The sequence below is a fragment of the Danio rerio genome, chromosome 8 (genome assembly GCF_049306965.1).
Source record: "Danio rerio strain Tuebingen ecotype United States chromosome 8, GRCz12tu, whole genome shotgun sequence".
Lineage (NCBI taxonomy): Eukaryota > Metazoa > Chordata > Actinopteri > Cypriniformes > Danionidae > Danio > Danio rerio.
Genome location: NC_133183.1, coordinates 25,474,254 through 25,500,347, shown reverse-complemented (window position 1 = coordinate 25,500,347; position 26,094 = coordinate 25,474,254). Strand labels below are relative to the sequence as shown.

At 34.4% G+C, this 26,094-nt stretch overlaps 1 protein-coding gene across 1 annotated transcript in view; it reads left to right on the top strand.

The window, feature by feature from the left end:
- The window catches only part of slc38a5b (solute carrier family 38 member 5b), a 31,727-nt gene extending 6,615 nt beyond the window's left edge, over positions 1-25,112 (top strand). Inside the window, exons 2-16 of the mRNA NM_001002648.1 lie at positions 6,655-6,793; positions 10,432-10,501; positions 10,615-10,730; positions 11,014-11,087; positions 11,929-12,021; positions 13,465-13,546; positions 13,783-13,865; positions 15,810-15,868; positions 16,019-16,141; positions 16,372-16,451; positions 19,252-19,352; positions 19,565-19,689; positions 21,857-22,001; positions 22,456-22,559; positions 23,962-25,112. Of these exons, the coding sequence (NP_001002648.1) occupies positions 6,735-6,793; positions 10,432-10,501; positions 10,615-10,730; positions 11,014-11,087; positions 11,929-12,021; positions 13,465-13,546; positions 13,783-13,865; positions 15,810-15,868; positions 16,019-16,141; positions 16,372-16,451; positions 19,252-19,352; positions 19,565-19,689; positions 21,857-22,001; positions 22,456-22,559; positions 23,962-24,066 (1,419 nt within the window). The 5' untranslated portion in view covers positions 6,655-6,734 and the 3' untranslated portion in view covers positions 24,067-25,112. The remainder of the gene's footprint in view (positions 1-6,654; positions 6,794-10,431; positions 10,502-10,614; positions 10,731-11,013; positions 11,088-11,928; positions 12,022-13,464; positions 13,547-13,782; positions 13,866-15,809; positions 15,869-16,018; positions 16,142-16,371; positions 16,452-19,251; positions 19,353-19,564; positions 19,690-21,856; positions 22,002-22,455; positions 22,560-23,961) is intronic.
- Positions 25,113-26,094: the final 982 nt, after the last annotated feature.

The window sequence follows — 26,094 nt, the reverse complement described above, 5'->3', positions numbered from 1 at the left end:
TCAAAAATCGAAGTTTGGATTAAAAACTACCGTTAAAGATTTTAGTGATTATTAAAATTCGTCAACCGTATTCCAACTTCAGTTTTGATATGAGGTAAAATAGAGTCAGTTTTATGTTTAAGTCAGTTTGTTTTTTGTGAAAAAAAATGCCTTTATTTGATGCAACTTTTAAATTTGAGGCAGTAGCATTTACATGTTAATTTAAGTTCCCGCAAAAGTCAAATCTTTCAGTTGTGAGTTTAATCAAGACATAATGCCTGTGAGTGTATGATAAGATGCATCAGCTTTCCGAAACATTCATCTGCAATGCTTCATTGCTGTTAATTGTATTCACGTGTCTACAGGCAAACAGTACATCCACACTACAGACCCTATAGCTCTCTGTTTCAGCCTGCAGATTCTCATAACAGAATTAGCGTTGAGCCTGACGGGTCAGACACTTTAATGACTTTTACCATGCAGTGTGGAATTTTACCAGACCGCGGTACAAAAGGTCAACATCTCAGACAGGCTGGCAAATGAATGCTAAATCTTGGAAACTTTATAGTGACAATCCATTAATTTGTTATGCTAATGAGAGTCAGATGTTTAGAAAGGTTGCGTTGCTTTTATGTCTTCTCAGATGAGTGTTAATTGCCTTGCTGAAACAACGTATAATTTATGAGTATTTAATTTGGTCACAGACACGTCTTCAATGATGTTATGCCATATTTAGCTGCTCTGAGTATGCACTGCATTTAGGATGCATACATTACCCATCAAGTCTCAGTTACTCCAGAATTTCATGTATAGCATATTATATTTTTAAACTTTAAGAGTTTACTTAAAATAAAAAAAAAACGTGATGTTACTTTATTTATCATCAGGACATCCAAGATGTTGGTGACCTTTTAATTCAGTAGAACAATAAAGAAGATTTTTAGTTGGAAAAAAACTCCTTGAAAAGGGTGATTGAATTTTTTTTACCAGCGCGTACAGGTAAAACAAAATCAAAATCATTTCAATTATTGTATGCATTCTCACTGCAATTAGTGACATTTTGATTCATAGTGGCTTATTCATATGAATTTGTGTGACTTTATTTGTGGGTTTTAGTAGGACTTTATTAGCGATAACAGTATTTTACAGTATTTACCTGTAATACAGTATGTACTGCATTTTATTTTACTCTACAAAAGTTGCAATGTCTGTATATTTTAAAGTAAAGATGCACAATGCTGTGAATACAAATAGAGCAAGATAAATGGTGCTGTAAATGTAAAAACTGTAATTTTACTGTAATTGATTTAGGGCCTACTCACACTATGTCGTCCGTACCGTGCCCAGGCTCGTTTCCCGGATCATTTGAGAAGTGTGAGTGCGCTGAATCGGGCTTAAACACAGTTCACTTGGCCGGCCCTGGGCCGGTTGGAAGAGGTGGGCCTGAGAGAGGTTCACTTGGGCTTGAGAAGCCCGGAACTGAAAGCGAGACGTGAATTTTAAGGGTATGTTTCATATGAATTTATTAATCATTCTTACTGTTCAGTGAACGCAAACTGTCGTAGTTTATTAAAGACGCAAACTCCTCACTGCACGACAGCTGGGCACCTTCAGCAAACCTCCTCATTCCTGCAGCACGAGAGCATTATAATTGTTTATGAGCGCCAAAAGTGGCGGATCTGTTCGGTGAAATATCTGACTGTCACCGCATCCCTATAAGGACTGTTTGGCGAAATATTTGACTGAATGTCACTGCATATCAAACGACTGAAACGATATAACTAGAGGAATCTCCACTGTGATGCTGAGTGAGAGCGCTTCTCACTGAACAGCGTAGCATCGATGACGTTAGCATGCCGAGGCCCGATTGTGGTGTGAGTGCGGGCCGTCGGGGGAGACGGGAGGGGGGACAAGCGTGCTTTGGCCTGGTTCGAGGCAACTGTACCTAGTGTGAGCACGGCCTTACAGTAAGTTACTGTAGATTCTACAGAATATTGTCAACAATGATGGCGTGGGTTTTAGGGTAGGGTTTGAGGGCATTCCTCTTTTTAAAAATCAAACGTTTCATATGAATAAAATCATATAAATTAGTATGAAATAGCCACTTCATATTACATGACTACGTAAAATTGTTTACAGCTTACGGTAACTGAGAGAGCTTCAAAAAATTATTAAAACGTCAAATTACGAAAAATGCTAATTCTCACAACTCTTTCAGAAATAACAAAGCACAACAGATATGTTTCAAGGGGACCCTACAACATGACAGACCCAGCTATTATTTAGGATAATAAAACACGAAAGACACAAAAATCAGGATTTTAAAATAAAATAAACAAATAAAAAAACTCACCTTTCAAAGATCAACCAACAACATCACTAAGCAAGGGGCTGTTTCTCAATATGGGTCTCTCAGTGATCTTGTGTCCTTGTGTTCTCATGGAACGTCATCACCGCCAAACTTCAATTCCAAACTCAAGACTGCAAAAACGGAGGATGCATGAAAGGATGTGTTCTTGATATTGAGAACGCATCAATGCAAACTTGAGGCCAAAACAAAAGTCCCAGAAGTCATTGTGATTGGCTGATTAAAGGAGATTGGAAACCAACATTTAATACAGATTTATTATTTAAGTTCAGAGATAAAGCTTATTTATCTCAAGAGTTTCCCTAAATGAAACGGTGAATTAAACATTACCATGAAAATCTTAATAAAGCCATAAACATGTTAATGGTGTTTATTTGCTGAACTTTGTATTAAAATTAGTTTCATTTGTATTGTGCAACGTTTATTTGTAAGGTGTTTATGCATAATATACATTGTGAAAAGAGGAAAACAAATTGTTGTATGAATGCTGTAATGTTTAAATCTATTTCCATTAAAAACATGTGAAGGTCATGTGACCATCAGGAAGAATGCAGCATCTCATTTCTCGCAGAACGCATTCTGTGTTTTCGCAGTCTCCCGAGTTCGTTCTTCTGAGGTAACTTGAGAGACTGGCCTCCACAGGAACGCAAGTCCATTCTTTGCTTTCTTGGAATTGAGAAACAGCCATAGTCACGGGGTAAAGTCTATATCGGATTTGCGGCCGGCCAGAAGTGCGATATCCACATTAACATAGCAGCATTTTTTTTTTATGACACTGTTTAACAATAAATACGTTCGCGTGGGTTTTAAAGTGATAAATAGGTATAACTTATCTGCATGTTCTCCCTGTGTTCGCGTGGATTTCCTCCAGGTGCTCCGGTTTCCCCCACAGTCCAAAGACATGCGGTACAGGTGAATTAAGTAGGCTAAATTGTCCGTAGTGTATGAGTGTGTGTATGTGTGTGTGTGTGGATGTTTCCCAGAGATGGGTTGCAGCTGGAAGGGTATCCGCTCCGTAAAAACGTGCTGGTTAAGTTGTCGGTTCATTCCGCTGTGGTGACCCTGGATTACTAAAGGGACTAAGCCGACAAGAAAACGAATGAATGAATAATACTCGGTACAGCTACTGTTTTTACATTACTGGTATGGTTGGGTTTAGGGTTGAGGTGAGGGTAGATGTTAATAAAATACAATAAATGGGAAATTTCATAATAATATATATAATTCTTGTTAACTTCTGGCCGCATCCATATCCGATCTAGCAACAATAGTCACGGCACAGTGGTGAGCTTCATGTTTTAGGGTCCCCTTGAAACATTTCTACTCTTTTTGCTAGTGTTGTGAGAAAATGCAGGTATTTTGCATTGTGAGAAAATTCAGTAAACTTTTTTGAAATTATTTTACGTTGTGGGGAAATTCAGCGATTTTATTTTTTACAAGTTCCCTTTGTGAGGATTTGCAGCATGTGTGCTGTCAAACTGATTAATATTTTTTCTTAGTTTGCTGGAGTTTTTTTGTAATTGTATGTGTTTACCTAAATTGCTGCACGTTAGCTCTCTCGGCCACCCAGTAGGTTTACACTTGATATTAGGCTGGTTTTTATCAAGAGGTTTGGTCTGAAAAAAAAACACCCAAATATTATTCACATCATTATTGTCTCAAATGCTCATAGATATTACATTTGTTTTACCTGTTTATGTTTTTTGACTGTTAAAGTGCCAGCTGTTGATTATGTTATCACTATTTTTTAACCTGAAGAACAAAATTTCTATTTATTTTTGTGAAATGTGAAATATTAACACCATTTCGTAAACCTACTTCTGTTGTAAGATTTCTTTGGTATGTGAGGAAAGACCAAAGTGTGAATCGCCATGTGCTGGCCACAAATCTTATCTAGTTTTTGGGTGTACAAGGTTGTGTTCGGAAAGCAGCTTGCGAACTACAGCTGGCAGGAGCTGCTGGAAAATTCCCAAACCTCCGAAGCCTGAGCCACGTATTCAAACTTGTGGCTGAATGTGACTGTGAATTTTTAACAGCGATTCACCTTGTTGCTTCTTCCCACTGTGTTTAGCAGGGTCTTATAAACACTCTGATCTCATATTTGTTTACATTTTTTCTCAGATTTACTCTGGCATTGGAGAGGTTTTTGTTTTCCATTTACACTTTGTTACGTGTTGGAGAGAGTGTGGGATAATTCACATAGATGCGGCAGGGAACATTCTTAGTGGAGCTGTTTGAGTCCCACACTGTTATGTTTGTGAGTGTGTAATCATAATATCCACCATATGGATTCAATCCCACTTATTATTTTAGTATCTCAAGTGTTATATAGTTATATAAGTATCTGAAACATTACACGTTTGTAAAAGGCCAGGTAAATGTATAACATACTAGTTTTGGCATGACTGAGGATTCAGCGCAGATATACTTTATAATCAATACTCGCACATTATAACTTTAATTATTAAAGAGGTATCACTTTATTTTCATGGTCCCTTTGTTGAATTTAAATTACATTGTATCTACATACCAACTAATTCTCATTAGATTATAAGAAAACTGTTAAATTTGGATTAGGGTAAGTGTAAGTTAAAATGTACTTGCAAAGTTTCTTATAGTCAGTTAAATGTCTGTTGAAGAAACAGTATCAACAGATATTGACAGTCTACTAATACTCAAATGGACCATCAAAATAAAGTATTACCATTAAAATAATAAAGACTAATGGAAAAACAGTTAAATGCTATTTAATAAAATGCTTATTTAATTATATAAGTCTAACAAAACTTCAATTATGTTATTTATGTAATTAAAACTTAGACTCACTTTATGTTTGGTGTCTTTAACTTCTATCCAACATGCTTTTAAGTATAATTTTTTTATGCAATACAATATTGTTACGGTAAGCATAGTACAAATGTCAAAACAGTATAAACTTTGTTAAACTTTTAAACAGCAAAGATTGTGTTGCCATAATGCAATCGAAAGTCAGAATAAATGAAGTTTTGACAGTTTCTTTTAAAATATGCAGTCATATAATTGTTACTTTTTTACAGTATACACACTTTGATGTGCAAGTAATTCAAACTGTTAATAAAAACTGCAATAATTTCTCGTGATATTAAAGTAACACTGATCCTATATTGTAAAAGCTGCCATGTCTGGATGGCAAAGGTTGAGTCTCTCCAGAGGCTGTTTCAGCCAAGCTTGTCTGTCAGTAAAGACTGAATGTTTAGTGATGCGTGTTGTAGCAACAATATAACAACAAGTATATACTAAATCTTACAGTGTTTCAGTATCTGTCAGCATACAGAAAAGTCATGATAAAGTTGTAAAGTGGCTAAAAAGTTGTAAAGTGACTAGAAATTCATAAATTTTCTTATTGTTTTTTTATTATTATTTTCCAAGCAGCACAGCCTTCACTTCATTACAGAAATAACCTCAGATTAATAATCACATTAATACATTGGTTTCAGGTAGAATAAATCAGCTCTTTAACTTTTAAACAATAATATGTTATTTCATCCTTGATATATTTTACCGGGCTTGAGTTGTCTAATTATCACCCACATTAGTTTGTATAATTTAAAAGGACACATTGAAAAGCAAAAGGGTAAAAAAAAGAACATTTTGTTTCAATTAAGTGAATTTAAATCCCCTAATTTACTGTTTGCAGGCAACAAGATGCATGAAAGGAGAGAATATATTTAAAGATGCACAAACAGAAATGTTAAAAAGTTCATTTATTTATATTGTGAACAGTATTTTCTACCAAAACAATGGTTTTCATATAAATGCGGTGTTTGACCTTCATGCCAATCAAGTTATATAATCTGTTTCTTTACAAGTGTTCATCAGTTAAAAAGGCAAAAGTCCAAAATAAACCCAGATTTACAGATTTCTTGGGATTGTGCTCTCTTGTGCTGTTTTCCTACTTGAAATACGAGCCCCTGAAGAGCCAGTCAAAACAGATGTAGTGGGAAACGGACACGTGGACGTCAGGTTTCCTGGACATTCAGCACAGCTCGGCTGCTCCCACGGTTTCTCATCGGTAGAAAATTTAGGAAAAACGTCTATAGAGAGATATTAAGACTGAAAAAGACACGGAAGTAATCAAGACTGCCTGAAGTAACTGTAAAAAGGAATTACTGTGCTTTCATAATCCTGATAATTCATAATGTCATAATGATTATAAATGCCCCCTCTCCCCCCCCACCAAAAAAAAAAATTTGCTTCAAAAGCTGCTAACAACGACTTTCTTTCAGTATTTTATTGTCTATTAATTGTGTTTTGTTTTTATCTTGCAGATCAACTTCAGAGAAACCCTTCATTTTTGGACTTCACACTGTTTACTGCCTAAAAGAGAAAAAGAAAGAAAAAGTACATCATGGAACTTCAGAAACTAACAAATGGTCACCACCAGGAATTTCAACAACTTGAGGAAGGGTATGTTTCATTCACCACTGGACATTTTGTTTTTAAAGCAGAATCGTACGGCTAAATCTGTCAGCGTGTGTCTATTTTCTGCTACCTCACAGACATGTGCTAAAAGTGAAGCAAATACTCTAGTCAGTTGCTTCATCGTTTGCGTTTCTAGAACAAAAACACAGTTATAAATAAAGTTATAAACAAACAGAGTCATAAACAAAGTTACTTTTTATTTTTAAGGGAACATTTGACTGAACCTACAATGAACCTAAAAGGAAAATGTGAGCATTGCATCATTGCTCTATCATGTTTTTTCCAGGCACTGAGAAATTTAGCAGCACAGCCTTCACTTCATTACTGAAATAACCTCAGATTAATAATCACATTAATGCATTCCCTTCAGGTTACAAAGATGATTTTGTTTTATCAGGCATGGTTTAATACAGTTTAAGATCCTGCACCAACTCCACTTGTCTAATATAAAGCTCTATGAGATGCTCCCTTTCGTAGATCCACTGAAAGAAGCAGTCAAACTCCGGCATTGCTCAGTCACGTGTTTTGGAGTTGTCCTAAAATAGTTAATTATAGGATTTTGGTTTTTTAATTAATATGAGATGTGGTGGGAAAACAAGTATCTGTAAAAACTGATTGTTGGGGCTTGAATGAATCATGAAATAAATCCTATTTATCTTTTTACTTCAAAATGTTAGGTTTAATTCAATATGCTGCTTAGTATTTCTTTTTTAATTGATTGTGCTCAAAATTAATTTCATTTCATTTTCTTGTCGGCTTAGTCCCTTTATTAATCCGGGGTCACCACAGCGGAACGAACCGCAGACTTATCCAGCAAGTTTTTACACAGCGGATGCCATTCCAGCCGCAACCCATCTCTGGGAAACATCCACACACACATTCACACACTACGGACAATTTAGCTTATCCAATTCACTTGAACCGCATGTCTTTGGACTGTGGGGGAAACCAGAGCACCCGGAGGAAACCCACACAAAGGCAGGGAGAACATGGAAACTCCACAAAGAAACGCCAACTGAGCCGAGGTTCGAACCACCGACCTTCTTGCTGTGAGGCGACAGGACTACCTACTGCGCCACTGCCTTGCCTATTGTGGTTAAAATACAATATTAAATTTAAATGGATATACCCAAGCAATAGTTACTTAGTGTTTCGTAATATATAAATTAATGCAAAAAAAGACATACGTGAGTAAAACTTACTTTACAAAGTCAGGAAGTCTATGTGCATGCTCTGTTGGATTTAAACTGGCCCTGGGCCTATTTTAGCTATATTTGGTGTCAGTCATGATGCAGAATAATCTAAAAATCAACGTAAAGTGATTAGATTTGTAACTCTTTTGGTACATAGATTGATTTTATTGCATTGGAAATGAAAAGATCCTCCATGTTGCTCCACATTAATAAAAAGGTCATGTCTTCCCTTAAACATAAGAAGCAAAGACTTAAAAATAAAAATAAAAATTTCCATGTAATATGGAATCCATTTATTGGAGAGAGCAGTGACTGAACCCTAAAAACATCTCATCAAATCCCCCATTATTTAGTTTTTCTCTTTTTCCTCTTCTCCTCACTTTTCTCTGTTTTTTTAGTTTTCTTATACATATAATATTAACTTGATGTTACAACTTTTTGTTTAAAAGAAAAAAGTATACATATATAAAAGTTATAATTTGTACTGTTGTAAAAAACATAATAAAGAGAATATTTAAGAAAAAGCTACAATCACGAGATATAAAACTGCAATGCTGTAAATCTCACAATCCTAATTTTTTTAAAAGTCAAAAATAAACAATTGTGTGCTGTAGAAATTAATAAAAAAATAATTAATTGATATAAATACCATTTCAAGACATTAAAAGAAAAGAAGATGATTTTGTTTTGATTGATTGTATTAGAATTCTCTATTTTACTGTTTGTAGTCCACAAAATGAAAGGAGACAATAAATTTAAAGCTGCACAAACAGAAAGAACATGTATGTGCACTAGCATGGCAAGCTGCTTTTAACATTAAATCAACACTTTGAGGTTTACCTGAACATATTACTTCAACATGTTGTATCGAAATGAATGATGTTTTTTTTTTTTACCAAATTAGTTTAAAAAACTTTTATTTTTCAATGTATGTAAATAGATTTTTAATTTATTCATATCTATTTTGCTGCTAGTACATGCTACTAATGCTTATTCGAAATGTTGCTAGTAATTTTTTATTAAATCTACTGTGGCCATTCTGTTTTAACATATGTGATATAAGGAAAAAAGTACTTGATAAATAACTACTGGTATTTATTAATAAGTGCTAGTATAGAACGAATACATACCAGAACTAAATACCTAATGAGTAAGTGCTAGTTTCTAATTATTAAAGGGTTAAATATTAATGATTATATTTCACCCAAAACTGACAATTCTGTCATCATTTAGTCACCTTTAACTTGTTCCAAACCTTTATGAGTTTCTTTCTGCTGTTGAACACAGAAGACAATTTGACGAAAGCTAATTACCGGTAACCATTTACTTTCATAGAATTTGTTTTTCATGGAAGTCAATGGTTACATGCTTTCTTCAACATACCTTATCTTGTGTTCAATAGAATAAAGAAACTCAAAAAGGTTTGAAACCACATAAGTGAGAGTAAATAGTGAGTACATTTTCACTTTTCGTGTGAATATATAGTATGCATTAGTAGGTACTATTTCATAAAAAATCAACATGATAGAAGTCAAATATATTTCTTTCCTTTTTAAAAGTTTTACAATACAAATGCTACTAGTCACTTATGAAATAAGTAACAGTATCTATTAAATAGATACCAGTATCCAATTAACAACTACTATAAAATAATAAGCATAAATGCTAGTATTTAATAATAAATACAATATCTATTTAACAAATACTATCTAGTAACAGGTGTTTGCCTAATTGCTCGCCATACTTTTCATCCTTTATCCAATGTCTGCGCCTTTTTCTCTCCAGATGTTATGAGCAATGAAAATATCCTTTACATATTTAGATTTGTGGAGAAATTCTAATCTTCTCACACAAGCTCTCATGGTCTTCAAATGTTTGTCACTGATCTTGTTACATCTCATTTATTTACTTAACTGTAAAATACAATCCCCTTCGGTGCTGATAACTTGATAATCTGAGTACTGTAAAGCATTTAAATTTAGTCATTTAGCAGACGCTTTGGTCCAAAGCCACTTACGATTAAGGAAAAACAATAACAAAAACAGTTTAAAGAGCATTTATGAACATTGTCTGAACATTGTACAGGCAATAGAAAAAACATTTATAGGCTCTAGCGTAAAGAAGATGCTCAGGCCCAAAAGCTTTTGAACAAAATGGTTAAAATTATTTGATTGTGCCAACATGTATAATGAGCAATTGAGCTCGCTGGCGTGTTGACTTGCTTAAATGTTTATTTAATTGCTTTGTATATTAATATATGCATGAAAACCAAAATTTTCATGCAACCCCAGATTAACAAAATGACTAAGCCAAAAAGAAAATGAATGAATGAATGAATGAATGTAAATTAAAGTGTTATCAAAAATTGTAGTATCATAATTGATGACCTGTTGATTGATACATTTATAGAATGATATTTGTTTATTTTAGAGAGCCAACTGAACGAGAGGAGTTTTTGCCACACAAGAGTGATGGAGGAAAAACCCCTCAGTTTACAGACGTGAGTGCAGAAATTAAGATACAGCTCATAATTTGAGGCTCATATTAAGGTCAATAAAAGTTTTTTTTTTTTCCCTACCTTCTCGTTCTTTCTTTGTCTGTTTTATCCGCTAGTTTGAAGGAAAGACGTCATTTGGAATGTCTGTCTTCAACCTCAGCAATGCCATCATGGGAAGTGGGATTCTGGGACTGTCCTACGCCATGTCCAACACTGGGATTGTCCTCTTTCTGTGAGTATCCCACAATGCATCACCCATTTGTTTAAACCCTAAATGTCTGCAGTGTAGGTATTTAAGATGTTTTTTTTTTCTGTAAAAAGTTGTATGACGATTTTAACATTTTTTTAAATATAATATATATAAGTATATAATTATTTGATTCTTGAATGCCGTAATTGTCAATTTGTATCTATGTAGAGCATTCAAATTGTGTTATTATATCATGACTTATATGACAAAAACTATCTTGTCCAATTTCCTGTTTACTGTTCATATTTTCTGCTTGTTTTAATAGGGTTTTGTTGACCTGCATTGCTGTTTTGTCATCATACTCCGTGCATCTTCTGCTGAGGAGCGCAGGAGTTGTGGGTATGGAGAAGTTGTGAACATTTCCACTTGATTTCAATAGTATCTGGATGCAGCCCTGATGATGCAAGTTGAGACTGCATATCTCAGTGATGCAATGTCAGATACAATGCAATCAATGGAGCTAGTGACGTCACTGTGAGGGTTAGGGTTAGGGGTGGGGTTAGGTGAGCGCATTAAAAATCATTAGATGCCCAAATTGCACTGCACCAGGTTTGCATCCAGACCCCTCTCTTTGATTCCAATGCCTGTGTTGTAAAAAGGGACTTACATGGTGCTCATTTTTTGTTCAGTACTCTAAAAGTTCTTAAAAAGATAATTCCCTCAAGAATGAAATTGTGCTGTTCCTTCAGATGTAGATGATTGATGTTTATTTTCCTACTTTCGTAATGCATGGAAGATCTTCAGTTGAAACAGAGCCCAAAAACAGCCAGTTAAAATAAAATGTCTTCCTAGTCTGCTCAGGGTCATTTGCCAAGGCTCTGGATTGACTTTAATAACTAAATAATAGTGTCAGATAATAATTAATTAACTTGTTTAAGAGAAAATTTGTGGGAAATGTAATTTTCGGAAAAGCAATCCCTTTATTTGGTATTATTTTGCATTTTTAAACTGAATACAGAATTTTTAATTTGAAACCTTATAATTTAAATGGCAATCTGTGTAAAATATTGTGCTATTTAAAAATAAAGTGTAAGTAAATATAATTTTCTTTAATTTATTTATTTATTTTGACTTTTGCTTTAATAACAGTGATGAATTAATACTTGAGATCACTGCATGTGAAGATTTGTGTCCATCAGGCTGAATCATTAATCACTGTTTTGTAATTTTGTATTTACAGGTATTCGCGCTTATGAACAACTGGGTAAACGAGCGTTTGGACACCCGGGGAAAATACTGGCAGCTGTTGTCATAACGATGCACAACATAGGTGGTAAGTTCTGATCTCATTTACCAAACTCCTTTATCTATTCTCTCCGTAGCTTTTCTCTCCTTTGCAGCATCTTAAAAAGTCTTAAAATGTCTTACATTTTAAAAACAAAATGTTAAGCATTAAAAACCCTCTAATTGACTGAAATATTGTATTGTAGATGTAAAATAAATTTAAACGGGTCTTAATTTCCATTTAAAGTTTATGTAAAACTTTAAATGGACCAATCGATCCAACACACATCCGGCCACCAACAAATACATCTGAATGCAACTTTTACAACAATCTGTTGTGCTTTCATTTAGTTTTTAAAGAGTTTTTATTACTGTTGTTAATTTTGTTTGGTAGTTATTTTGCATATGTACATAACTAAAATATATGTATTTAACTCTGGTCTGCTTGTTTTGACATATTAAAAAATGTGGCTAAGATATAACAAATTAGAATATTTTTTTCCTGATGAGCCATTAAACAATCTTTAGCATTTAGCCCTATGTAAGTCTAAAATTAAATTCCTCATGGTCTTAAACAGTTCTTTGACATTGTGAAACATAGTCCTTCTCTATCTTTAAATACAGTAATGGGTCAAGGTATTCCGATTATAATCTAATATTCGCCCTTAGATTGACATAACATCTGTCTACAATTTGCTATGTTAGTAAGATTGTAGGTGCAATGTTTATTTGCAGCACCTGAAAATAGTCCCCAGCTCGAAAACTAGGCAACTTTTCTGAGTAATGTAATAGCGTCTGCTGCAGCTATGGTACTGCAGTAAAGTTCCTTGATTATTACAGCAAAATAAAAGTACAGTTTCCTGCCATATCAACCTAGAACATAGCAACTTTTAATTTTCCGTCAGTGTTATATACAGCGCAACCACATAACAGTCAAGCTTTAAACAAAAAAATATCAAAACTGTTTGAGCGAGATGCTAATGGTCGAATCCAATTTAGTGATTTATGCTAAGCTAAGCTAAAAGTGCTCCCACCAAACATGGAGATCAAATAAAAGAATTTAAAAATGGTTAAAGTCAGCAGTTTAACTTCAGGGGACTTGTAAACTGGGGGGCTTTTTATTCAAAAGTGGAATGTTCCTTTATGAAACAGTGATGTGATTTAGTAGCAGTCTGCTGAGCCTCGTGAGCAATGCTATATGTGTACACAGTATTTTAGCAGCACTATGTTACATAACGTTCTCTTGCAGACTGTGTAATGAAAGTTTTATTGTCCTGCCATGGGATTTGTATTATAATTGTACTCCGTTCGACTCTAAATTTAAAACCAGACTGACAAGAGTGACCTTAGGGTCGTATAGATCTTTGTTTATTTATTCATGATGCATTGCATATTGTAGTCTAACGTGATATAGCATAAGCAAATGAGCTGTTATAAACTGTATGTCAGTATGATTATTGAATATAATAACCTCTCTTTTGTTGTTTTTCAGCTATGTCTAGCTACCTCTTCATTGTGAAATATGAATTACCTCTGGTCATACAGGCTTTTCTTGGCCTTCAGCACAGCAGTGGGTGAGAAAAACAATCATGCTTTTCCCCGAGTTTTCCTAATGAGTCTAATTTAATCTAGCCAAGAATTGGATAAAATGTTTGGGTCATGCAAGGTAACAGCTGAAGAAGTCCAACCTCGGAGCAGTTCAGATCCTCCAACTGTTGTTCAAAAACATTTGTTATGTTCCTAGAGGAATGTGAGTTGGCTGCTCCTTCACCCTACTCTTTCTCTCTCTCTCTCTTTCTCTGGCTTTCAGTGAGTGGTTCCTAAATGGCAACTATCTGATCATCATTGTGTCCATTTCCATCATCTTGCCACTTGCTCTGATGAGACAGCTTGGTAAGTTTTGTTCAGTGTTTGTTGTGAAGTCACACTCGTCTCATTTACACATTTACATTTAGTTATTTAGCAGATGCTTTGGTCCAAAGGGACTTGGAATTTGGGAGGCATTCAGTGATTTAACAAGAAGAGGCTATAGTACACACAAGTGCTAATTATACAAAACAACTGTTTGAGCTCAGACAAATTAACTGAAAGTTAGGGGGGGGGGGGTTGTTTGTTTTGAGAGAAGGATGTTTCTACAAGTGGTTTGGCAAGCTCACTCACTCAATCTCATCTCATCTTTTCTGATTGCATGTCTAATTGACAATGTTCATAATGTTTTCCTCTCACTTGTAAAAGACAAGTTTGCTTGCTTTGCTCACACACTATAACACTCATAATATATTCAAAATTTGTATAATTTTTATTTTGTTTTAGGGGTGTGTTTAGATGTGTTCAGAAGTTTTGTTTTATAAAACATAACTCCATATTTTTACTATGTTGTTCTTTTATTTATCAATCATCTTTTTAATTAATTAAAAAAGCTTTTATGGGAAGCACATATTTTATCAATATTGATGTAAGTAGGCTTTTCAGCATATCATTTTCTCATAATTAAAGCATCGTTTAATCTGTGAATAGCCAGCATTATCCCATTTGGAATGAATGGAATGTATTTAAATTCCTTTGACTTTACTCATGAACTCAACTCATGAACTTAACTTGAGCAACTCAAGAATGCTTTAAAACATACACATTATTAAAAGCAAGATTCATGCAGCTGTCACTAGACATATATATTCATACTTGACAACAAAACTCAGTCCTAAAAAATGTGTGTACTCTCAAAAAAATGACTTTTGCTGTTTGTTTAAACTATTTATTTAAATCGAGTTGAAACAACACAATTTATAAGCTTTTTCAGGGACAACTTAATTGTTTTCACTTCTGGGGCTGTAATTATCAGTCTTTTCCTTTTTTTTTAATTGTGAAAATTATCATTGAGTTATTCTTTTATTATTTGAACAAACTGAAATGTAAAAAACTATTAAATTGTGGGGATCTCCTATTTACTGCTGTCAAAATATCCAAATATCCAAAATATCCTAAATTACCCAAATATGGTGACTTCCACTGCTGAGAAACTCAGGAATGTGAAAAGGATCTGTTAAAAAAAGTCTACAGATTTCTTGTAGGTGTGACAAATAATTTTTCAAATTAAATGTTTCACTAAACGTTTGCCAGATTGTAGTCTTAAAGAGCAGATTTTTTTATTACTTGAACTGACAATACAAGAACATCAGAACAAAGTCCAAAGGATCACACATAACATACCATTGGGAGAAACGGTAAATAATAATAATAATAATAATAATAATAATAATAATAGTACTAATAGTAATAAAATAATAATAATTATACTAAAATTACAAAATTAACCAAACAAAATCAAACAAATGAATGAAATTACAATGCCACTTAAACAAATAACCATCAGGAAAGCAACTAAAATCGAGGATCTTCTTTAAATACATAATTTATGTGTATTATTAATTATTAAATAATTATAATTATTATTATTATACATATATACATATACATTTTAGGGAGTTAAGATGAGCAAAGGATGCGTAATTATTTACGAATTTCTGTTTGTGATTGAAAAAATTGCCATAAGATATAAAAATGTAAATATGTGTTCCAGGGGTTTTGCTTTTGAGTTATTATAATAAAAATTAATCTCTTTTAGACTAAAGCAATTCACAACATTGGCAGAATCAAATATATGAGAACCTAGGGAACAAAATAGCTTGGAAATTGGACAACTTAAAGAGCAGATCATTATCTCTATTGCACAATTTAATTACACTATCCAGATAAGTTTTGCAATATTTAGACATCTACATGCTGTCTTTGCTCTGTAGAAAACATAATATAATGTTCATCAAATGTCTGTTGCAGGGTACCTGGGCTACACCAGTGGCTTCTCTCTGACATGTATGGTATTCTTCTTGATCTCAGTAAGTGTTATTAAAAGTATTTAATGCTGTGGCTTTTGTGTGGTCTTATAGTTTAAAACATGGATTTTTCTCTCATACACCCTTTGACCTGTTTCATGTTCAGTCATGCTGGCTTTTCAACTCTATTTAAGTAACAGTTGTGTTTTCCAGGTCATCTATAAGAAGTTCAACATCCCCTGTCCTTTTGAAGATTTTTCCAACCACACAGTTGTTTCAAACATATCTATCATTGAGGGTGAATGTGAAGCCAAATTCTTCACCATCAACCAGCAGGTCAGGAACTGTCATTACACAAAAATCTATTCAGGAAGCTCATTTATAGCCCTTTATGACTTGAACCCCAAGCAATTGTCATTGTAGCTGTCGACAGACAGGAAATGCTCAGGACGTAGATGGAAATCGTTACCAAGCAACTAGCAGTTTCAGTAGGGTGACATAACTGTGAAATTGCATGAGATCAGTCGTGGCCTTGTGTTGGTTCAGTCATTCTGGTTGTTTTTCAGACTGCCTACACCGTTCCCATTCTGGCCTTTGCTTTTGTTTGCCACCCTGAGGTTCTGCCGATCTACACTGAGCTACGCAAGTATGCTGACAAAACACTTTTGCTCTCTGTGAAAATATTTTCTCATAATTTTGTTCTTTATGCCTTTTGATATGCAGTAGAATTAAAAATACAATTTTGGGGTCAGAAGGTTTTCTTTTGAATCGTCTGTTCATCAAAGAGTTCTGAAGAAAAAACGATCACATTTTCCACAAATAAATATTAAGCAGTTTAAAAAAGATCTTACAAATTTGAGCTGAAGAAATGTAAAATATTTGCAATACAGTGTTTTACAGTATATAAATATATATATATATATATATATATATATATATATATATATATATATATATATATATACATATATATATATATATACATATATATATATATATATATATATATATATATATATATATACATATATATATATATATATATATATATATATATATATATATATACATATATATATATATATATATATATATATATATATATATATATATAATATATATTATATATAATAATATTATATATTATATAATAATTCTTGCATATATATACACACACACACATATATATGCAAGAATTATTATCAATAACAACAATAGGCTGATATGCACGCAGGATCAAAAAACACTTTCATTATTCATCTAATAATATGTATTTCATTCATTTTCTTTTCAGCTTAGTCTTTTTATTAATCTGGGGTCGCCACAGCGGAATGAACCACCAACTTATCCAGCACATGCTTTACGCAGTAGATGCCCTTACAGCTGCAACCCATCACTGGGAAAATATGCATTTCTGTTTACCTAATTAATCCAACGACTCCCATACAATTTGTTTAGCATTTCATTTGTTCCTGAACCCCTTCAGAGTATATGTGTGAGCCCAATGCATGAGTGCATTGAAGCAATGCGGTTAAAACCATAAGTAAAAAGAATGATACACATACAGTATTATTCTACACAGCGGCAAAAGCTGAAATATTTTGAAACTTGACTGCCGCACGTGTTGGAACAGCTCACGGTGGCCATAGCAACGATAAATAGCAGAGGATCGCGAGCTCAAAAACACATTTAAATTCGTAAAGAAAGCGGCCCACGTCGCATTTTCAACGTCGCTTTAGATGAGATTTGAGAATATAAAGAGTTACAAGCTAGAGAAAACAAGGAGAAACCCCTTTAAATTGCATTTATACTTGTGAAATGGAGGAAGAAACTGGTTCATGAACAGTGTACTGATAAAGTTCTTGTCAAGCTCTGACAAAGTCCCACACATCATTAGTCTTTTCTGATCTGAACGGCCAAGGAATCCCCCGTTGCAGGGTAGATTATTGCATTAAATACCAGAATGTTTACTCATTAATATTCATTCATCTTCAGTCATGATCAGTCCCACATATGCCTACACACTGCTAACATTTAAAGGGAAAGGTGCGTTCACATTTTACCGGATCTGATACCTCATATTTGGCATTGTTTCATGTCGATACGAACAGGCAAAAGATCCGGACAAACAATGAATCATTTAAATGACTCTAAGTCAAATCTTCTTTTTTTTTAAATCAATATTTTTAAACAAGGTGCATTTTCATATTTTTACCATGGGCTGTATGTTTTCATTTACTAGAGCTGTGTTACACACTGCATTAAAGGTAATTTTCAAAAACACATGATAGGGGCACTTTAAAGCTTAAAATCTTTTTTTTTTTAATGTTTTTGATTAAATAAATGCAGCCTTGGTGACCATGAGACTTTGAAGTGCTCACTGTATAGAGCAGTTTGTTGTCTTTATTTAAAACAGTCAGTAAACCTGTTGCTTAAGCAATTAGTTGACTTTACCTAAAAAAGTGATCGAACCTGTTGCCTTAATATTATTAGGTTTGACCTATGTGCATGACTATAAAATTATATCAACTTAAAAGATCCAATTTAGAAAGGGATTAATCTGCTTGAAGTAAAGAAACGAATCACTTTTTACATTGTAGTAACTACATGTAATCATTTAATATTACATAGTAGTTAAATTAATAGTTACATTGTAACAAAGACACCTTAAAATAAATGGTAACCAACAAATGTTTCAGACAAATTAAATTGCTAAAGGCTTATTAGGGTAAAAAGATAACACATTACATTGAGATATACATTTTATTTATTAGTTATAGCTTGAAACTAAATTTAACTAGGAAAAAAATTGCAATAAATAATTTGAAAAATTGAGTTGGAACTATTAACTTGAAAAAAAATTGTTAAAATTAAGTTCAGATAACTTAAATATATTAAGTTGGGAAAATAATTTGGGGCAATGCAATTAAAAAATTAAGTCCAGTTAATAAACTTAAGTTGCCATTACTGTGTGGAGTTTGCATGTTCTCCCCGTGTCCATGTGGGTTTCCTCTGGGTGCTCCAGTTTCCTCCACAGTTCAAAGATATGCACTATAGGTGAATCGAATAAATTAAATTGACCTTAGTGTATGTGTCTGGATGAGTGTGCTTGGATGTTTCCCAGAACTGGGTTGCCAGGAAGTAAGCTGAAGGAAAAATGAATGAATGAATGAATGAATGAATGAATGAATGATAATAAACTTTAAAAATTTAATTGAGATAACTTATCTTTTTAGGTTAGGAAAATAAACTTTTTTATGCATAAAAAGAAAACTTACTGACCCCAAACATTTAAATGCTAGGCTAAAATGTAACATGAAAGCTGTATGCTATCTATTATTTGAAGTCGTTTAAATACACAAACAGGTCATTGAGAAGTATATTTTGTCAAAAAGGGAAACCTGAGCCCTAAATCTCTTTTATGATTGTTGTTTTGCCACTTCTAGTCCCACAAAGAGACGCATGCAGGCCATCGCCAACGTCTCCATCCTTGGGATGTTTGTCATGTATCTGCTCACTGCCATCTTTGGCTACCTCACCTTTTATTGTAAGCCAGTTTTATTTGCTTTTAAATAGATTATCTCAAATGCAGCATGAACATAAATTATCCCAAATTTTTGATACAATACAGTACCACCACAGAGACTGTCCTTTCACTTTGTGGTTTAGCTTATATAACAGAACTTGTATCTGTTTTCTAGTGTCTGCTTTAAAAATAGCACGGAAGCAGTGGTTAATCTGAATGTTAATCTCTCTCAGTAAACACAGAAGCAGAACTTCTCCACACCTACAGTAAGGTGGATCCTCTAGATACGCTGATCCTGTGTGTGCGAGTGGCTGTTCTGGTGGCCGTGACTCTGACTGTTCCTGTTGTGCTCTTCCCGGTAATGAACCTCTATATTGAAGCTCATTGTGCATTGATTTATGTTTTACTGATTTATATTTCTAAAAATAAAATTAGAATATACTAATTTTAATATACTGTCAAAAATGAAAGGAGTGCTAAACATAAGAAGATATTTTATCCTCATTTATTCTCACTTTTGTGGTTTTAATAGGGTGGCCAAGAGAGGTTAATGTGCTCCAATTTAAGAAAACACGTGCAATTACAAAAAATACCAGCAAACTGCGAAAAGATCTTCATCTGTTTGACAGCATACAAGCTGCAAATCCTCACTATGCAAAGACATTTTTAAAAAATGCGCTGGATTTTCTCCCAACGGAAACAAATTAAGGGCCTACTCACACTATACCATCCGTACCGTGCCCAGGCCCAGGCCCGTTTCCCGGATCGTTTGAGAAGTGTGAGTGCGCTGAATCGGGCTCAAGCACGGTTCACTTTGCCGGCCCTGGCCTGGTTATAATAGGTGGGCCTGAGCGCGGTTCACTTGGGCTTTGGCGTGGTATGCTTGTAGTGTGAGCGCAAAACGCGCCAAAGCCCGAAACTGAAAGTGAGACGTGACTTTTAAGGGACTGTTTCATATGGATTTATTAAGTATTCTTACTATTCAGTGAACGCAAACTGCCGTAGTTTATTAAATACGCAAACCCCTCACTGCACGACAGCTGCGCACCTTCAGCAAACCTCCTCATTCCTGCAGCACAAGAGCTTTATGATTGTTTATGAGCACCAAAAGTGGCGAATCTGTTCGTCGAAATATCTGACTGTGTGTCACCACATCCCTAAGGACTGTTTGGCGAAATATTTGACTGCATGTCACTGCATATCAAACGACTGAAACGATATAACTAGAGGAATCTTCACTGTACTGCTGAGTGAGAGCACTTCTCACTGAACAGCACAGCAGCGATGGCATAAGCATGCCGAGGCCCGATTGTGGTGTGAGTGCGGGCCGTCGGGGGAGACGGGAGGGGGGACAAGCGTGCTTTGGCCCGGTTCGAGGCAACTGTACCTAGTGTGAGTACAGCCTAATAAAACTTGCTGCATTTTCTCCTAATGCAAACAACTGACATTAAAACGTGATGGACCTGGCTATTTAGGTTATAGTTACTTAGGCGAATAAATACTGAAGACATAAGAATCGGTATATTAAAATAAGCAAACAAAAAACTCAACTTTCAAAGATCACTTACAACTTCACTGAGCAACAGCAGCGTCCGTCATATTTTTGGGTTCCCCTGAAATATTTCCGCTGTGTTCCATTCTTTTCTTTATTAAGGTCTTTTCTTAATTTGTTGGTGTTTTTTTGTAACTGCTAGTGCTTTCTTTATTTGCAACACATTAAGCTCTCTTGGCCACTGTATTTTAAACCTGTATGAGTTTATTTCTTTTGTTGAACACAAAAGATAATTTAAGAATGCTGCTTGTCGGCACCCATCAACAGTAGGAATAAGTTCACTAATCCAACCAAAGCATAATTTTTCTAAATGCTTTCTTTTGTGTTCAACATTAGAAAGACAGTCTAATTGTTTTTGAGCAAGTGTAGGGTGAGTAAATGATTGGAGAATTTACATTTTTGGGTGAACTATACCTTTAAAATACACAAAGTGAACATGGCGGTAATTCAACGCCAGCTAATGAAAGGGGTTTGGAAAGTGACTTATTTCACTAGATTAAATACACACTTTAAAAAAGTAAAAAGTAGTTAATATTAGAATACTCAGATCTAGTCACATAAAAAGTTTGACAAACTAACATGGAGTTTGATGTCCACTAACCATGACTTGGTTTTTAATCTGCACAATATTTTTTCTAACAAGTTTTCCATACAATTAACTAAATGAAAAATACTAATCTTTTTTAAACAGTACATTTATGAAAGCTAAAAACACAACACATTAAAAAACCAGGGTGTATACACTTGATGCATAAAAATAATTAGATATTTTTTCTTTTGTGTTAAGTATAACAGTATGTATTATTGTTGTGAGATACAGTAAATATGTATTAAGTGCTGTACAGGACCTGTTTAAGATTAAATAGAAAAAAAACTTAACAACAAATAACTTATAGATAAGATTATATACCAACACACAAATGCAGAACAAAAAAAATTATTTTGATTTATTTTTTATATATTTTTTTGTCAGATTCGCAGAGCCCTTCTTCAGCTTCTGTTCCCTGAAAAGCCTTTCCATTGGGCACGTCACATCTCTATTGCCTTGTGTCTCCTTTTCGTTGTCAATCTGCTCGTCATTTTTGTGCCCAACATTCGAGATATTTTCGGCATCATTGGTAAGTAAATAACCTAAACTGTAATCAAAGTCATTGGTGGCCTAAATGGTCAACTGTATGCTAGGAAAAACAACAACATTCTTAATTCACTATGCAAATATTTTAACGATGCCTTCAATTATACAATTATACATCTACATTCTGAATAATGGGGCTTCTGTCAATGTTATATTAATAGAAGATGACATAATATGTAAAGTTTTTTTTCACACTTTCTGCTGGCAAGTTTTCATGGCTAAAATGTAAAAGTCGATCAGGAATTTTGCACAGGGCTGATAGATTTTCAATGCAGATTTCACAACAGGTTTAGATTGGTCATGTGGACCAACAGAAAGTAATTGGTTGGAAAGTGACTTCTGTGTAAACAGTGCTTCATGAATTGCTACATAACTAACAGTAGACAGTGACCTTTTTTTTCCCTAATTTTGCAAATGTGACTTTTTTTGTTTCAAAGGTGCGACCTCTGCTCCGAGCTTGATCTTCATCCTACCCGGTCTTTTTTACATCCGTATCGTTTCCCCTGAGCAAGAACCAATGAACTCAAGACCAAAAATTCTGGTGAGTCTCAAGCTTTTTCTGCTTCCTGCATCGATACATGGTTAAAAACAATCACAATATAATCGCTACATACAGCTGTATTTAAAATGAATCAACCCCCTTGATCCACAAGTCATTCGGCCACTGTGAAACTCTTGGAGAAAATTGTTTATATTTGAGTGATTTTAAAGACATACATTTCGTTAAAAAAAAAAAAAGTAAACCAAACCAAACTAAACAAAAACAAACTATCAAATCATCTCTTCCAAGCAAGCACCTTGATGTCAAAACCACATAAGAAACACCAAAAATGTAAATTGATTTGATGTCTAAACCTTGACATCCATTTGACCTCCACGCGTCGATGCACTTTTGACCATCAAAATAAAAACAAAAACATTATAATATAAGAAAGGCGTTACTCATCTGAAAGCTTTAATTACAAATTTACACTGGATTTTGTCCCTACAATGTATGTAAACTACCTTGATGTCAAAATGACATCAAATTAACATTTAAATGAATCATCAAAACGTTTTTGACGTCATTGTCAGTTCAATTCTATTCATCTTTATTTCTATTGCACTTTTACAATGTAGATTGTGTCAAAGCACTTAACAAATAAACTCTAGTAAATTGAAACGGTGTCAGTCCAGTTTTTAGAGTTGAAGTTCTGTTTAGTTCAGTTCAGTGTGGCTTTTCACTGCTGAAAGTCTAAACACTGAAGAGCAAATCCGTTGATGCACATCTCCTCAAGAGGCAAGGAGCAAAACTTCAATTAAGGAAAGTGAATGAAAAAAACCTTGAGAGAAACCAGGCTAAGTTGAAGGGCACGGCCATTTCTCCTCTGGCCAAACTTCTTGTATAGAGCTGCAGTCTTGGCGCTGGAGAACGCCTACGTCCATTGTGGAGAATCTTGATGTTAGTAGGTCACCGTGGGTCTTCAGGCTGGCCCACGGGATCCATGTGTAGACTTATTAGTCACTGGGGTCTTTCAGGGATCGGTCTCATGCTCTCCAGTCCTCCATGACCGCCACAGCATCTGCTCAGGATACGGTTATGGATACCTCTAGAAATCCTCCTTAGTTGCCATCATCTCTTAACGGGTCACATTCTCTAGAGCCTTAGGATGAGTATCCCAAAGTGGAAATAGGTAGCAAAGAAAATAATTAGCGTAGCAGCTGTTTATAGTGTATTTAATCAAGAGACATTAAACATCAAGGCAAAAATAAAGTGTTAAAAATATAAAGTTATTTGTCAGTCTGAACATCTCTCCACTAAATCTCCCCCCCAAACTTATAAATTTGTTTCCGTTTCTGAGGGGTTGAATAATTTTGTACCTGTACAGACTGCAGCTAAATGTGGATGTCACTTAGAGCTAAATTCTTCCAGATGTCGTCATCTTGTTCTTCTTGTGTTTCAGGCGGCCTGCTTTACTGCTCTGGGCTTCATCTTTATGACCATGAGCTTGACATTCATCACACTGGACTGGGTCTACGGAGAGAATCGAAGTGGAGGAGGTCACTGATCTTCAACCACGATATTGTAAGGGTCCAAACAGCCTTCTTAGAGGAACACCATCACCCCTTTGCTCTCCCGAATGTGAGAGAAACCAAAACATCTCTTAGGCTGGACCCAACTCGCCTCAGATCCCACTGAGTAAGGAAAGGACTGACGTCCTGCCATCTTTCAAATACAATGGATAAATCCTATGATGTTTCATGGTGGAGGATTTCTGGGGGACACAGAAATGTCATGCTATTTTGAGGCCGTTTCTATCGGCTTCATAACATTAAATGATGTTTGTGTTGGAGATGGAGGCCCGCTATATAGCTTTAAAATAATGCAAGAGATACAGCAGAAGCCAAACTAGATGACTGGAGAGGTTCGTTTTATTGTCCGATGGAGGCTAGGAAACAATCAGGTTCATCACCAGTCGCCAGTTTTCTGTTGTCCCCATCAAATGTAAGCCATATTCTCAGAGTGCAATAGCTGGGAAATTGATACACATTTTCCTTCTTCAGCTGGTTCATCCAAAAATGTTGCTTGTGATAAGAAACTTCAACCTCATCTCATACAGTCTTGTACTGAATCTGTCAGTTTCTTTTATATCTGAGAATCAAACTGCTGAAATTCGAGGTGTGAAATTGAATTAAGGGGAAAAATTCACTTGAGATTAAAAGGGTCTTATAATAGAAACTGCACTACAAATGGAAACAGACAATCAGCTTTATACCGTTTCAGTTTTTTCCTTTTCTGCTGGATATCATTTATTTTGTTCAACAAATGTGAGGTACGTACAGTTGCAGTATTTCGTTGTGCCATGGGGTGAATTGCCATCTATGGTTTCAGAAGAGGAACAGGTGGAAAACTACATTTAAGGTGCTTATTATATTACTGAGATGGAATCTAACATGTGAATTTACTGATTCAAGCCATATTTCCATTGGTCAGTCACAATCTAACACAACATCCATGAAAACGAACACATTCGTGGAAGTTCATGGATAAGTAAACTAGCAAATTGTCTCTAGATTAGTAAATGTAAAGAGCCAAAAAGCAAAAAAAAAAAAAGAAAGAAAGAAAGAAACACTGACCACACAAAATATATTTATTTTCCGAAAATACTTTTATTTTTTATAATAATAATAATACTTATTATTATTATTATTGTTATTATTATTATTATTATTATTATTATTATTATTATGTGCAGTGCAGGCAAAAAAAAGTCTTAGACTTTTAAATCCTGTTTAAACTGGTAAAAATGTAAATGTAAAATGTTCACGTTTTTGCAACTCAAATGCTGAATCAGGCCAAAACATTTAACATTCTCAAACTCTATTTAACTTAGCAATTAAATTGTTCTGCTGAATAATAAACCTATTAAAAAGAAAGCAAGTAAAAGCCATTTTGTTAGCTATTTTAAACACTAGCTTTTAATGCCAAAGCATCAACAATTGGCCAAACCCTTTTAAACTTTAAATAACAAAATTTTGATTTTAATTTGACATGATTTTGCATGTCGTTGAATGGCGTTTTTACCTCCCGCTCCTCTATAGACTGAGACAATGCTGTTCTTAAATGTGATTTGATGGCAAAGCATGAACTCCAGAGCATTGCTAATAGCATTAAAAGATAGCAGTCCCCCTTCTCTCAGACTTGCCACTGTCCTGCAATGCCTGTTTATTTTGTTACAGAAGTAATTACACCATTTCGATGACTCTGTTTGTTAATCTAAAAACTGGTGCCAAAAATGTATGAGGTTAAAGATTGACGGTTCCAATGTGAAACACAAACACACCAAAGAGAGCTGGCAGTTGAACAAGTGCCTTTTTCTACTGCTTTTACTTTTGTTTGTTGTTGAACTGTCTTGTTTGAACTCACTTTGACTTTGTCATACTTGCCATTATAAATAAAAAAAACTGTGTGGTCAGTATTGTGAAGTGCGATATGTGTTTATTTAGTTATTGAGTGTGTGTGAATACAATAGAATGTATAATGTCTGTTTATTTAAATTACTTATTACATATGAAATTACATACTAAATAATGCA